At 44.3% G+C, this 15,059-nt stretch overlaps 1 protein-coding gene across 1 annotated transcript in view; it reads right to left on the bottom strand.

Annotated features, from left to right (window-relative positions):
* Positions 1–15,059, bottom strand: part of NEK9 (NIMA related kinase 9) — a 276,348-nt gene that overhangs the window by 139,998 nt on the left and 121,291 nt on the right. The window contains exon 15 of the mRNA XM_085626728.1: positions 4,255–4,363. Within this exon, the coding sequence (XP_085482854.1) occupies positions 4,255–4,363 (109 nt within the window). The remainder of the gene's footprint in view (positions 1–4,254; positions 4,364–15,059) is intronic.

The following is a 15,059-nucleotide window of genomic DNA, read 5'->3' as shown; positions in this document are numbered from 1 at the left end:
ACATACGTCCATAGTAACCAGCCCCCACATCCACACCTAGTGCACTCACCACACCAAATGCATCCGCCTCCCATGAAGTATCTGCCCCCAAGATGGAGAACTGCCCCTTACCCCAATGCCACATCCTGATCTCTACGTAGAAATGACCCTTTATCATCCAATGACATACACTCCCTACTCCGCTCCTACAAGCTTCCCTATCCCACCCAGAGCATTCGAACAACATCATAAATAAACACTCCCTAATCCAAACCATCCCCTCTAACCCACACAGAGCCCCTAAACACAACCCTAGAGGAATATCCAAAGACAATCTTATGCGAGTCCCCCGCACACAAGAACAAACTATCATCAAGCCACATCTCAAATGCATCCTACTCAACTTTTTTTTTTAATTCAACCCAACAACTGTAATGCCCATGATGTTCTGCCTTACCTCATTAAGTAATGTTTGTTCGCTTCCTTGTATAATCTTAGTAGCTCATTATGCTACCCTCTCATACCCCCTCCACATTGTCCCCTTTACTTTGTTCCTCCCTTCCATTACTGTGAAGCGCTCAGATACCCCTCGGGGTCGTGTTCGCACTATACAAAACTTTAATAAAATAAAATAAAACTGTAGATCAGCTTCAAGACGTGCAGCTTATATAGAAGACCTCATACTCACTCATGAACCAGACCTCTAAATACTGACCGAAACCTTGTTAAATGAATCATCTACGCCTATCCTAGACATTCTGGCAATACATGACAAAGGAGACAGAGAGAGAGTGTGTCAAGCCTAAGTTATTGCCCATCACTATGTACCCATTGTGGAGTGGTCATCATTCCATGAACCCCATGAATCTAATTAGGGGGGTGGGGGTCGGTGTGTGTAGGCTAGTGATGTCGACCTCTTTCACACTGTAGTTACCTGGGCTCATTAAGCAGATTGAGGTAACCTTTAACCTATGGGTTTTTAGGTCTCGCCTGACCCAGCGCATGCGCTGGTCTGGCGAGACTTATTGAGAGGGCTCCAAAAAGTGCTACCAGGCCAGCCTAGAGCTACAGAGCATGTGCGCGGGCGCCGCGTTTTACAGCGATTACTTTCGCGGCCGCACGGCCACTTTGATGTTTGATCGTGATTGCGATCTCGATCACGTTCACGCCCGCTTTGCATAGCCAATAGGTCTCGCTTTTGGGACCTTATAAGTATTTAGTTATGCAATTGTTGCATGGCTAAAAACTTATAAGGTACCAAAGGTGAGACCTATTGGCTATGCCAATGCTTGTTTGTTTGTTCTGTCAAGGGTACCCCCTCATTAAAAATTGTTTTTGGTAACCCTTAGGCAGTTTTAACTTACGTTGCATGCACCACATCACCCTCCAAGAGGACAGACCCCACACACCCACATGCACCTGACTGCATTTTCTCTAAAAAGGATCTCCGCCAAAGTGACCCTTCGGGGACCCGTAGGGCATTACAGCGCCTTCCCGACGAGGAGCAAAACGCCTGATTAAGCAGAACATCCTTGCGGGGTGTGTGAGGGCATCAAGAGACCAGACCTGTTCTTCCCTCTCACAAGTGGGTCCTAAAACCTAGGAGAACCTACACCTCCCTCTTTGTTTCCCATTTTCTTCTCTCTGCTCCCTTCCATCATCTTCTTCGTATCGAGTGGGCGACAGCTTGCACCCCTCAACCGGAACAGTGCCCCCCCCTCCCCCTTTTGATTAAGACATTTTACATATGGCCCTCAACTGATGTCTGTATTACAAGACTTAATTATGTATTCCGGTGTTCTTTTTGTTTCCTACTTTTGACCCATGTAAAGTGCTCTGATACCCACAAGGGTCATGTTCGTGCTATAGAAAACCTTCAAATAAATAAATGGATGCTACTCCACATTTGTTTATGGTTTCATAGTCGTCGAGGCAAAGCAGACTACATAGCCGCAGAGCAAGAAGAAATTGAGACTAAAGGAACTAGTAGCTAGTATAGTATTTACATTTACAGAAATCGCGGCATGCCTTGAAGTGGCTGTTTAATTTAACGAGTCCCCAGAGTAGGGCATCTTGGACGGTAACCATATCAGTGACACTCATTGTTGGTCAAGCTACAGCTAATTGGCAATTTGATCCTCAGGCGGTATCTGAGGAAGGATCATTCCTCCAGGTTCTTGGCTATACACGATAGTATGACCAGGTCCTCAAAGGGGTGCTCCAGTGGCAGTGTCTTGTGGGGACAAGATTTCTTTCTTTTCTAAAGGATTCTATCAGTACTGAAAGTTTCTTGGCATACTTTTTCAGAAGAGTTGGATACAAATGCCTTTTTCCTAAAAGACTTTGTGATGAATGGTTAGACTCTGTTGATGGCATACAAGTAACTAACACACTTGTCAACCCGGGTCTAATGCTGTGTCAACAAAAAAGAAAAGAAAACATCTCTACTGTTTCCGACATCTCTTAGTTAGAAGAGAACCCTTCTTGGAACAGAACCCATCAATCACCGAGGAGTCAGTGCATTTGTCATCATCTGGGTCTGAATCTCTTGATACACCGCCCCAGGTCTAGATGGAATGACCCGGTTGCGAGTAAAGAGAAGTGGCATACAAGGGTTGCTGTCAGATCTCCAACAGAGAGAGCACAAACAATATAGTAAACACTCGCTCACGTGAGAGGGTTTCTAAAAGTGCAGCACTAAATCATATAAAGTGACTAAAAATGGCTAGGGGAACTCAAAAGTGCTTTAATTAGTAGAGTACCTCTGCCAATATTAAAAAGCAAAATGGCAACTCAGCATAAATACATTGTCATTATGCTCATTGTCCATAGTATCTGGTCGACATGTTTCTGCCCAATGGGATCTGCATAGTATCAAGGGCATTCATCAGGACCTAAATTGCTGCTACTATGTAAAAGTGTGTGAAATTATAAAACATTTTTTAATGCCACTTCTCTTTACTCGCAACCGGGTCATTCCATCTAGACCTGGGGCGGTGTATCAAGAGATTCAGACCCAGATGATGACAAATGCACTGACTCCTCGGTGATTGATGGGTTCTGTTCCAAGAAGGGTTCTCTTCTAACTAAGAGATGTCGGAAACAGTAGAGATGTTTTCTTTTCTTTTTTGTTGACACAGCATTAGACCCGGGTTGACAAGTGTGTTAGTGATTTGATTAAGGGGATATACAACCTGCTGGTCTTTAAAATCCTTCCCTTTGGACCTTTTCCCACGTTGTTTTGTTGTTATTGATGGCATACAAGTGCCATGACATTGAGCAGGACCTCCACCTCAATGTCAGTACTATGAATGTTGTGATGTGATCATCTCGAAGCTGACTGGCAGTGTTGAATATGTAGTGACCAATGCTCCTCTATTTTCTTGGACACCTTCTGGAAAGCATTCATGGCGGTGTTAGACACCCCAGAGGTAGAAGAGAAAGGTGCCCTAGGCAAGCCTAGGTCACATATCCGCCTACAGCAGAAAGGAAGCTCTGGAAAATGCTCTGCCCCTCATGAGTATTCTCTGTCCATCTTTAGTGCCCTCTGGGGCATTTTCTAGAAAAAGGGGCTAATTCTGCTTTGAGAGAATCTGGTAGGTAAAAAATATACAGATCACCCAGGTCCACTTTTATTGGCACACTTCATGAACAGTAAAAACAGTGACGACATCCCTGATAGCGGAGGAGAAACAAAATCTTACAAAAATTATGAATAGGGATCATGTCTCTGGAGAATACAAAAAAATAAACTGCCAATAAACTGCCAGAGCTGTGTGCACTAAGACAGAAGTTAAAACTTCATTTTAATAGGCTATGAATAAAAAAGGAGAAAAAAGAAAATGAGAGTTTAAATTGGCATAAAAATAATAATATGAAAGGTTACTCTTTTAAAGTTTTCTCAGAATATCAGTCCGGGATACATCAATTCAGTGCTTCGTATCAGTGAAGATCCCACAATGGACAATATACACCGCACTAGGCATACACAATGAGCCAGGATAGTCCATGAAGAAAAATTAACAGATCTTTGTATAAGGGAAGAACAGATCCTAAACAGACTACGAATGGGTCTGGTACACCTCAAAATATCAGTGAGATATGGGCAACAAGTATAGAGGTGGGCAGGCATACATGTTACATGTAGAGCATGTAATATGCTTAGAAACAAGATTCGGCATTCAGTAAATATTTGTTAAATATATGGTTTATTCAACCACCTACAGTGACCCACAAACTATACACAGTGCACATGAAAAGGAAGCAGGATCTCACCATCAAGGGCAGCAGTGTGAGTTTTGCCAGGAGCAATGGTTCGAATCTTGTAGAACGAGAGCTGTTTAGCCAAGGTGAGTGAAGTGGTGTAGGGAACCTCATGGAAGGCCTAGGAGAAAACAGTAGTAGATGCATTAGGACAAAGAGAATATTACAAAAGGGACCTCTGCTAAGCAAAGTAAGGTTCATACCTTCTTGCTAATCTCAGTTTACAAATTTCTGAAGGCACAGCAAGAAGCAGTGTTGCACTTGCTTGTGTCTTCTAGCATGACGATTTGTCCCTTCTCAACCCCCAACTCAGCATTTTGGAAGTAATCAACTTTACAGTCCTAAATGGCATGATTTACCATATCTTGTAGTTGGCACATAATTCAAACCATGTGAATACAAGAAATATTCAACAGAACTATCAGCATGCAAAGCTTGAATGTAAACTTTTTTCCCTAAAGACAACATTTTAGCCAAACATTTAAAATGCAATAGGTCTCGCAATGACATTGTTTTGAGCTATTGGCATTGAAAATGTTGTTTTTTTCCCCTTCGTGAAGCATTAATAGTAATGGTGTTGTAAATGACAATGTCTTTTACCACCTGTTGACCCCCGCAAAGCTCGTCAGCATGTGCCCGCCAGTTTGAGCTTGAAATGACACACTGCGCGAGTATTTTTCCAAAGTATGGGAGATTGCCTGCAGCAAATATAAATGCCTGCAATGTGTGTAAACAAAGTACACAAACTGTTAAAAAAAGAAAAAAAAACAGGTCACGCACCGATCTGTCAGACCAGCCCGTTGGGCACTGCCAGACTGCCCTGGGCCAATCCGAGCCTGTAAATACTTTCAGTACCTGTACTTCTCTGTCACAAGTACGTACTCCCAGGTAGTGAGCACCAGGGAGTCAACATTTCCATATCAAGCAGTACCTACTACCACACTGTTGTTGCACGCACCCGTTTTCCCACTTATGCACTATTTGACTAAGATGGTTCTCTTGCCACGAGCGCTCTGGTGCAGGGTGCCCAGCTAGCATGCAGGGAATGAATGCTTTCTATTAAATAAATATTGAGGAATGTATTTAATAAGTAAACAACCGTTTCCTGCCAATTCTAGCACAGAAAGGAATCCGATTCGTGATCTCCAAGGGCACCGTGGGAGGGGATTTGTTGCCAAAGTGCTCACTGACTTGAAAACATGCCAGTTCAAAGATGTGCACGCACCAACACGCCTGAGTGCTGCTCGCCTCCATATTACATGTCTGGAACATTAAAAAATTGTGATGTCCAAGTATCTTTCCCTAGTTCAGATTTCCAGTAAAAACCGATACAATATCGGAGCTCTCAACCCAATGTTTTGGCTAACGTTACATAATCTGTTTTGTGGTTGGGTGACAGCTGTTAGGTGTACAGGTTTGCATGCTAAAATTCAGCACAAACTTCCAATGTGGGACTCAAATTATGTGTTGTGCCATTTCGAATTTACCAGGAAATCAACCAGAGTTGTGCTCAAAAGCTAATCCATGTGAGCCTAGAAGCAATCTCCTTTTCTGTTCCACCAAATTGCTATGTTAAGCTCCTTTACATTTTAGGTCAAACACAATATAAAAGGTTGTTTTTGCATCATTTATTCCCACTACAGAACATGTGTTCAGTCTAAAAACGAACAGGACTAAGGTTGCACTAGCTGACCACCCTACTGGCTTTTCCTGCCCTCGAAAACAGTCATTGGATGCGAAGCGCCTTCTGTGCGCCAGTTAAAGGTAACAGTTTTAAGGGAACATTTACAGCAACAGGCAAAACCCCTGCTCTTTGAAGAGTGATGCGCGTTCACGCCATCCGAACAGATGGGCAGACCGCTCTAAAACTTAATAAGATGAAAGAAATGTTTATTACACTGCTCAAACGAAAGGAACTGCTTACATAGGGATTATGTTCTTTGCAACAATGTCATTTGACAACGATCGTTGCACATAACCGTACATGACAGCCTTCCGCAGGTTAATGTCAGAATACATGCCCTTCTAGTAATTATCCAACGGTTCACCTATGATCACTACATAAAAAAAAAAAAACGTATGCACTATCACTTTCATAGATGTTATTGCCATAGCCTCTATAAAGAATTTGCACTGGTGATAAACAAATGTCTGTTTAGCGACAGTAAAGACGAGACAGCAGGAGAAAAAACAAGTAACCTGAGACTGCTAATTATAACCAGATGGCCTGACAAAGATCAGAATTTGCTTCGCGACAGCCGCAAAGCAGACGACCCTGTCCGGATCGGCCGGACGAAAAGGCGAAAGGGCGGCAACAAAAAAACATAATTTCCAATGGCAGCCCACCGTTTAGCACAAACAGTGACGCCAGTCAATGAAAATGAGGGGCAGGGCTTCGAGCCCCCTTCTGAAATCTCTAAATTTCCTCTCTCACTATATGTCTCGCCGAGCGAGCAGCGCATGCGCTGCAACGCTAGGGGAGACCTAAAAAGTATTATTCAGCTATAATTACTAAACGCTCTTGTACTATGAACTCTGTAAGAACAATGAGTCAATTTACACTAACTCTGTTAATGCCTGGTATGAGCAGTTACAAAATTAGACCTGTCTGATTATAAACTAATCATTACAAGCATTTACACATTCTCCTCATTTAGCAGTATTTGGTACATATAACGTTAAATAAAATTATGCCAGTTTATTCTGTACTCCCTATTCTGCATCGTGGGATCTTCATTGATAGTCAAACACTTTAACAATTCCATGCTTACCCTATATATATTGACAACTGAGTATAAACACAGAGTGTTAGTGCTCATATGATAAAGTACACCCGTTTGGGACCCATCAAAGTTAAAATTTTGCCCTGAGTCTGTAGTATAATAAAAGAAACTAAGCTCAAGACTGAATTGCATCACCTAAGTTTCAAGAGGGGCTGAAGGTGTATAACGGGAACAAAATGCAGCCTGAAAATGCCCAAAAGTATATTCAAAGACCAAGAAGTGACAAGGCTGGAAGGGATGCTTCAAGATATGAAAGTGAATGAGAAGATTTAAAAACAAAAAAAAGAAGAGTCTCAAGGAAACATCCTCCCATGCAGCCTCTGAGAAGATGACGGCTCCTGAAAAGGACTCACAATAGAAGAGAACCAAGGAGAGAAGGCAGAGCGGTAAGGATCATCACTGTCATCATCGGTCAAGATCGACCTCAAAGTTAACAAAGTCGAGGGGACTGGAGCCAGCCTGCTCACCGTCCAAAAATGGCATGATGTCATCAACACCAGATCTTGGCATTGAGACATCTGTCTATTGAAGAGAAGGCTATGACTCGCTGTTCAACATCGGCATTAACACAGTCAGCGAAGAAAAGCCAATCAACAGCTGCAAGAGCCCCATCGTTGTCCATATGGAGGTGCAGAAAATGAAAGAAAACCTCTATACTGACCTATCTAATTACAATACTGGCCAAAAGCTCATACATAAGACATATCCCCATAAACAAAATCTTAACACATGTGTTTAATCCATGAATTATTATTTATCAAAAATATATTTTTTCATTTTTAGATACATTTGGTTTTTTGTGTGCTCATAAAGCCATCATATAAAAACATACATGTGTTTGCAAATTCATGCTATGCAAAAGTGCATACCACAAAATCATAAATAACCCCACAAGCAACCATCATACCTGCATTCTCACCTATCAATCTATTCAACCACACTATCATACATACATACAACACAAAAGTGACAATGAAATACAAAGCATGTATGGGATCCTATATGGTTTTGACTTCTACAAAGGCACTTGAGAATTTAATTATTCATCTCATCAGATTATTCTTTTGTATGTGCCTCTGATAGGATTCTTAAATGTCTGGAAATGGTCTACGCACGTTTCGGTGGGAAGTTATTCACTCCACCTTCATCAGGACCAACTACAGATTTAGATACACAACACAAAAAGGGTAGACGGGGTTATCTGAATAAATCTGTATAGTTCTCAGCAAGTATATCTATAGCTGAGATGAGTCTGCATCACCTTCTGAAGAAACCCAAAATATGGGTATTCCAAGAGTGGCAGATTGGTTCTGGCCAAATTAGGTACCAAGAAGTTGTTGAATCATATCCGTATAGAGGATTTTCATATATTTTTAGAATTGGAATATTTTAACTGGTTCCATCTAAAGAGGCAGGACACTTATAGCTTGTATATCATCATGATTTAGCCTTGTTGCAAAAAGGTACATGTGTCTCTATGATCCACGGTGCTCCGAGAAGTTATTCGGTTGACTGGTTCTAACCGCGACCGATTCCATCAGCGTATCACGAGATTACGCAGACTTAATAATTGAAAAACCCAGTCAAACTAAGAAATGGTTCAGCACCAGAGACCAGAGCACCCCCGAGGGGAAGAACAAAATATTGGATGCGACTGGCAGAAAGGTTTGTGGGATGGCTGCAACTCACCTGAAAAAGATATTAATGAAGAGATATCAATGAACAATTGTGGTCAGTGCATACGGAGATCTTTCATGAAAGACTTGCTAAAACACCACCAGCAAGGTTTCTTGCAGAACCTCAATGATTGATCCCAGGGTGCAAACCAGGTGAAAAGCAAGGCTGCAGATTGAGACAAGTTGGATGCCGCCGTCATGGAATCTCAAAGCTGGCTATAAAGCCTCAGGGATGTAGAGCCTCTACCACTGAACTATATAATTTAGACTATAAACAGCTACATCAGTGTTTTGAACAAAACTTTGGTGATTATGTATACTGATCATGAACTGTTCACATAATTTATGATTAGACTTCTGAAGTGTGCCAACTTCTACTTTGAAACTGGCATCATAACAGGTAAATATAATGGATATTAAGATGTTTATCAAAGTGATCTTGGATTAATTCTCTAATTTTTGCCTTTTTCTCATCCATAATGGTTTTTTGTGTTTAATTGGTTCACGTGGTTTTGTGAGCTAAATTCCACCAACTGTTGATTAGGAATTTATTTTTGGTTATCTCTTCGACATTTTAGTATTGATGTTCAAATGTATACATTTTATAGCCCCAGTGAAGGAACAGAAGTGCTATTCACATTGCCAAATAAATGTTAGCTCATGTTCTGCTCGCACTTATTTTCAGTGTGCAGTTCTGCAAAACCTAAAACTAAAGAATAAAAGCACAAAAGAAATCTCCTCAATCTGGCATTACTTTTGTTTAACTAAAGAAGATCCTCAATCTTTTCTACTTTGTCTTGTTTGTTTTGTCTCACCACCTTGAACTCAAAATGACAGTTAAAGGTGCTGACTCTTCCAATCTCTGCTATGCATCATTCTATCAGCACACAGATGCCAAAATGCTCAAGAGAAAGAACGAAACAGGGACCCTGAAGGCTGCATAAGAAATTTGTCAAGCAATATAAAAGCAAAGACTGGCAACCCTACCAACTGAGGGTGAGACCCCCCCTTGCTGGACCTACCAGACAGAACAATATTCACAGGCCACAGACAACTGTATCAGAGAAAGAACAGGCCTATGGGGACCTCAAAACATGCAACTCCCTGAAGTATACAATCGTCAGGGTGAAAGCATTGACATTCTAATATCCCCTCAGTTTCCCACTCCAGTGGAGGGAGCAGCATCTTTAAGTCTGGTAGAGTGGACAGACATTCCAAAAGACAAATGGGTGCAGGATATTTTATCTTGTGGGTACGTCCTATGATTCAAGGCTGTCCATTGCCAGCTCCTACGAAACCGTTATCAAAGCACCAACTTCTAACTCTGAGGAATGAAATTTCAATCAATATCAAAACATGCAAAAGAGCTGTAACCACACCGACAGAATAGCCAAAGAGTTAACTCCAGGGTCTTTCTTGTAAAAAATAAAGGCTCAAAAACTGAAAAAGACAAATATTAGATCTATACTTCCCAAGCAAAGACTTCAGGAAAAAATTCTAAATGCTTGCCCCTGCATCAACTTATTCTGTATCGAACACACAATGACTGAACATGCATAATACATCTTCAACATGTTTATTTTCACATTCCAGGAGTTCAACACACAAAATAATTAAGATGTATAGTAGGAATGAATATGCTACTTACCAGTATGCATCTGTTCTTGGCATGTAGGGCTGCTGACATTCATATCTGTGCATAGATCGCCGCCTAGTGTTGGGTCCGGATGTTTGCACGTTGTTGTCCTGGAAGAGTCTTCGAAGTATCCTGGGATAGGTGACTCCTCCCCTGGACTACAGTGCGCATGGGCATCCTCTCCATCCTCAGATTGTTTTTCGCCATTGTGGCAGTGATGGAGTATATACAGAAAGCGATGACCATGCTTTACAGTAATTCTGAGAGCTGCAGCTGCTACAGGCGCCGGGGAGGAGGGAGGGCGATATGAATGTCAGCAGCCCTACATGCCAAGAACAGATGCATACTGGTAAGTAGCATATTCAGTTCGAGGCATGTGGGCTGCTGAATTCATATCTGTGCATAGAATATACAGCAGTGCCCTCTTATTAGCGGCGGCTACCCGTGCCAGCTGCAGCGGTCTGAAAAAGAGTTTTGAGAACAGCCTGTCCTACAGCTGCCTGCTGTTTTGATTGCACATCTACACAATAGTGTTTGGTAAATGTATGTGTAGTGGACCAGGTGGCTGCTCTACATATATCATGCAAAGGAATGTTACCTAGGAAAGCCATGGAGGCCCCTAACTTACGTGTTGAGTGGGCTCGTGGGGGAATCGTTAATGTGCGTTTAGCCTTTTGATAGCAAATTTGAATACATTTAACGATCCATCTGGCTATACCTGCTTTGGAGATAGCGTTACCTTTGTGGTGTGGGGCAAAGGCAACGAAAAGTTGTTTTGTTTTCCTAAAGGGTTTGGTCCTGTCGATATAATACATGAGGGCCCTTTTCACATCTAGTGTATGGAGTGCCCTTTCTGCGACAGTTTGTGGGTTTTGGAAGAAAACAGGCAGTTCAATAGTTTGATTTATGTGGAACTGCGATATCACCTTGGGCATGAATTTGGGGTTGGTACGTAGTACGACCCTGTTGGCGTGAACCAGTATAAATGGCTCTTGAACAGTTAGTGCCTGGAGTTCACTAACTCTTCGTAAAGAAGTTATCGCTACTAGGAAACCTACTTTCCAGGTAAGGAATTGAATCTCGCATGAGTGTAGAGGTTCAAAGGGTGGACCCATCAGGCGTGTGAGGACCAAGTTGAGGTTCCACATCGGAGCCGGTGGGTGGCTTGGTGAAATGACTCGTTTGAGTCCTTCCAAGAATGCTTTGATGGCAGGCACTCTGAATAGAGAGAGGTGCTGCCTGGTCTGCAGATAGGCTGATATTGCGGTCAAATGGACACGTATAGAGGTGTACGCCAGATTGCATCGGTATAGGTGTAAGAGGTAACAAATTATGTTTTGGATGGATGCGTCTAGCGGGTTAATGTCATTATTATTGCAATAAATGACGAACCTTTTCCATTTGGCTGCATAGCAAGCTCTGGTAGTGGGTCTCCTGGCCTCCTTAATGATGTCCATACAGTCAGGTGGCAGGTTTAGGTAGCCAAACTCTAGGACTTCAGGAGCCAGATTGCCAGGTTCAGCTGTTGCGGATCTGGGTGCTGAATCTCTCCATGGTTCTGCGTCAAATGCGCGGGTTTGATCCGCAGCCTTTGATGCGGCACCACGGAAAGTTCGAGAAAGGTGGTGTACCATGGCTGGCGTGCCCACGTTGGAGCAACCAGGACGAGTGTCAGTGAATGTTGTCTGAGTTTGCGTGCCACCAGCGGTATCAGTGGTGCTGGGGGAAAAGCGTACGCAAATCTGCCGGACCAGTTCATCCATATCGCATTGCCCTGCGACTGCGGATGTGGGAACCTGGCGGCAAAGCTTTGGCATTTTGCGTTTGCTTGTGGCGAATAGGTCTATCTCTGGATGACCCCATTGCTGGAAGTACGGTTGGAGTACTGATGGGTGTAACTCCCATTCGTGCATCTGGTGGCTGTGTCTGCTGAGCAGATCCGCCATCTGGTTGTCCTTGCCGGGGAGGTGTTCTGCCATGAGGAACATGTTCCTCTGAATGGCCCACTTCCACATGCTCTGAGCCAGATGAGACAACTGTGGAGAGTGTGTTCCTCCCTGCTTCTGTATGTAGTACATGGCAGTCATGTTGTCCGTCCGGATCAACACGACTTTGTTGCACAAGTGTACTTTGAATGCTTTCATAGCCAGGAAGATTGCCATCAGTTCTAGAAGGTTGATGTGCATCTTCTTTTGTTGTGTTGTCCATAGTCCCTGCACTGTGTAATGGAGTACATGAGCTCCCCATCCCTGGAGAGACGCGTCCGCCGTCCGTATTATCTGTGGGACAGGCTCTTGGAACGGTCGGCCCTTGCAAAGGTTTTGTGGATTCCACCAATGCAGAGAGTTGTATGCCCGACCGCTCACCAACACTAGGTCTTTCAACTGTCCTTGAGCCTGATTCCACTGACGTGCTAAGCACTCCTGAAGCGGGCGCATATGTAGTCTTGCGTGTGGGACTATGAAAATGCAGGAGGCCATCATGCCTATCAACTGCATGAACACTCGCGCGGGAAGGGAGTGTTGTGGTTTGAACTTGGAAATCAGCATTTGCATGCTGTTGATTCTCACTAAATTTGGCTGAGCTGTGGCCGCCAGAGTGTCTATAGTCACACCTAGGTACTGTTGTACGTGTGCGGGCTGGAGATGGGATTTTGGGTAATTTAGTGAGAAACCCAGACTGTGAAGGAGGTGAATGGTGCGGGACATGTGGCTGGCACATTGCTGGGCTGACTTCGCTTGAACGAGCCAGTCGTCCAGGTAAGGGTAGACGTGTATGTGCTGCCTCCGTAGATGTGCCGCTACAGTAGCTAGGCACTTTGTGAACACCCTGGGTGCTGTTGTCACGCCGAAGGGGAGGACTTTGAATTGATAGTGCTGCCCTTGAACAGTGAACCTGAGGTATTTCTTGTGCGAGGGGTGAATGGGTATGTGGAAATACGCATCTTTGAGGTCCAGTGTGGCCAGGAAGTCTTCCTGCTTGAGCAGCGGGAGGACTTGCTGTAAAGTGAGCATGTGAAAATGCTCGGAAAGAATGTACTGGTTCAGGGGTCTCAGGAGCGACCAGTCTTTCTTTGGTATTAAAAAGTACAGGGAGTACACCCCCGTACCTTGCTCGTGGACGGGTACGACCTCTATTGCGCCTTTTAGTAGCATACTTTGCACCTCCTGCTGTAAGAGCGTTAAGTGCTCTGAGGACATAGGACGGTTTCTTGGAGGTATTGTGGGTGGAGTTGAGGTTAATTCTAGGCAGTAACCGTATTTGACAATATCTTTGACCCACCTGTCCGTGGTGATGGAGTTCCACGTGGACAGGAACCTTTGTAGCCTTCCCCCGACAGGTGTTATGTGGTCGAGAGGAAGGGAGAGGGTGTCACTGCTTGTTCTTGGGGGAGGACCTGGTGTTGCCGTAGCCGCGTCCTCTGCCCTTTGTGCTGGAGCCACGATATCCACCCCGGGTGTTTTTATCGTAGGTGTTTTGTGTGTTGCCCTTGTTGTATGTTTGCTGTGACCCCTGTCCTCTACCTGCTTCTCTATTTCCGGGGCGACGAAAGGAGCCGCTCCGAAAGGACTGCGTTTGTAGGGCCCCCATGGACTTTGCAGTGTCTGTGTCCTTTTTTATTTTCTCTAGGGTGGTGTCAACCTCCGGCCCGAATAAGTAGTCGGGGTTGACAGGTTGGTTGAGGATGTTATTTTGTACCTCCGGTTTGAATCCGGAGATTCGCAACCAGGCGTGTCGTCGCAACATGACGCTAGTGTTTATGGCTCTGGCAGCTGTATCTGCGGCATCCAGTGCACACTTAATGGATGCATTTGTGAGCAGTTGTCCCTCCCTGATGAGGATCTCTGCACCTTCTTTGAATTGGTCAGGGAGATGTTGGAGTAGTTGCTCTAATGTGTCGTAGTGCGCTCGATCGTAGCGAGCGAGGAGCGCTTGAGTATTGGCGATGCGCCATATGTTAGCTGCCTGGGCGGCAACCCGTTTGCCAGAGGTCTCCAGCACCTTGGACTCTTTGTCCGGGGGAGGAGCATCACCTGTTGTTTGCGAGTGTGCCCTCTTGCGAGCATTCGTAACGACAATGGAATCCAGAGGTAACTGGCCTCTAATGTAAGTAGGGTCCCCAGACGCTGATCTGTATTTCTTGTCGATCCTGGGGTTTATCACTCTTGCCCTGGTGGGTTCCTTGAAGATGTCCTTTGCTGGTTTGAGGACCCCCTTTAACATGGGCAGAGTCTTTATATTCCGTTCTGAGGATGCGAAAGTATCCATAAGAAAGTCGTCCTCGATGGTGTCAGAGTGAAGTTGCACCCCATGATTGGCCGCAGCACGTTCAATTAGAGCATTGAACGCGGCAGTGTCCTCTGTGGGAGATGTTTTTGCTCCATAGAGTTGCGGGTCCTGTGCATCCATAGGTGCACCTGGGTCTACAGGGTCATCCCAAGCTTGATCAGGGTCCTGTTGGCCTTCAGGGTCCATCTCTCCGGGGTAGGGGACTTGGTCACCCATGTAGTCCTCCAACGCATCCGTGTCGGAGTGTGTGGGAGAGAAGGACTGTGGATCCTGGTAGGGTGAATGGAAAGGTTCGTAAAGAACTGGTTCCGAAGCCACTGGCAGCTTTCTCTTAAGTGGGATCCGGAAGGAGTCCAAAGCTGGCTCAGAAGTTATTCTCCTTTTGTGGATAATCATCCTGCCAGTGTCGGCGTCGATGAGATGTGATGGAGA

This window comes from Triturus cristatus, chromosome 9 (assembly GCF_964204655.1).
Source record: "Triturus cristatus chromosome 9, aTriCri1.1, whole genome shotgun sequence".
NCBI classification, from domain to species: Eukaryota; Metazoa; Chordata; class Amphibia; order Caudata; family Salamandridae; genus Triturus; species Triturus cristatus.
The sequence above is the reverse complement of the archived record's forward strand: the minus strand, read 5'-3'. Positions and strand labels throughout refer to the sequence as shown.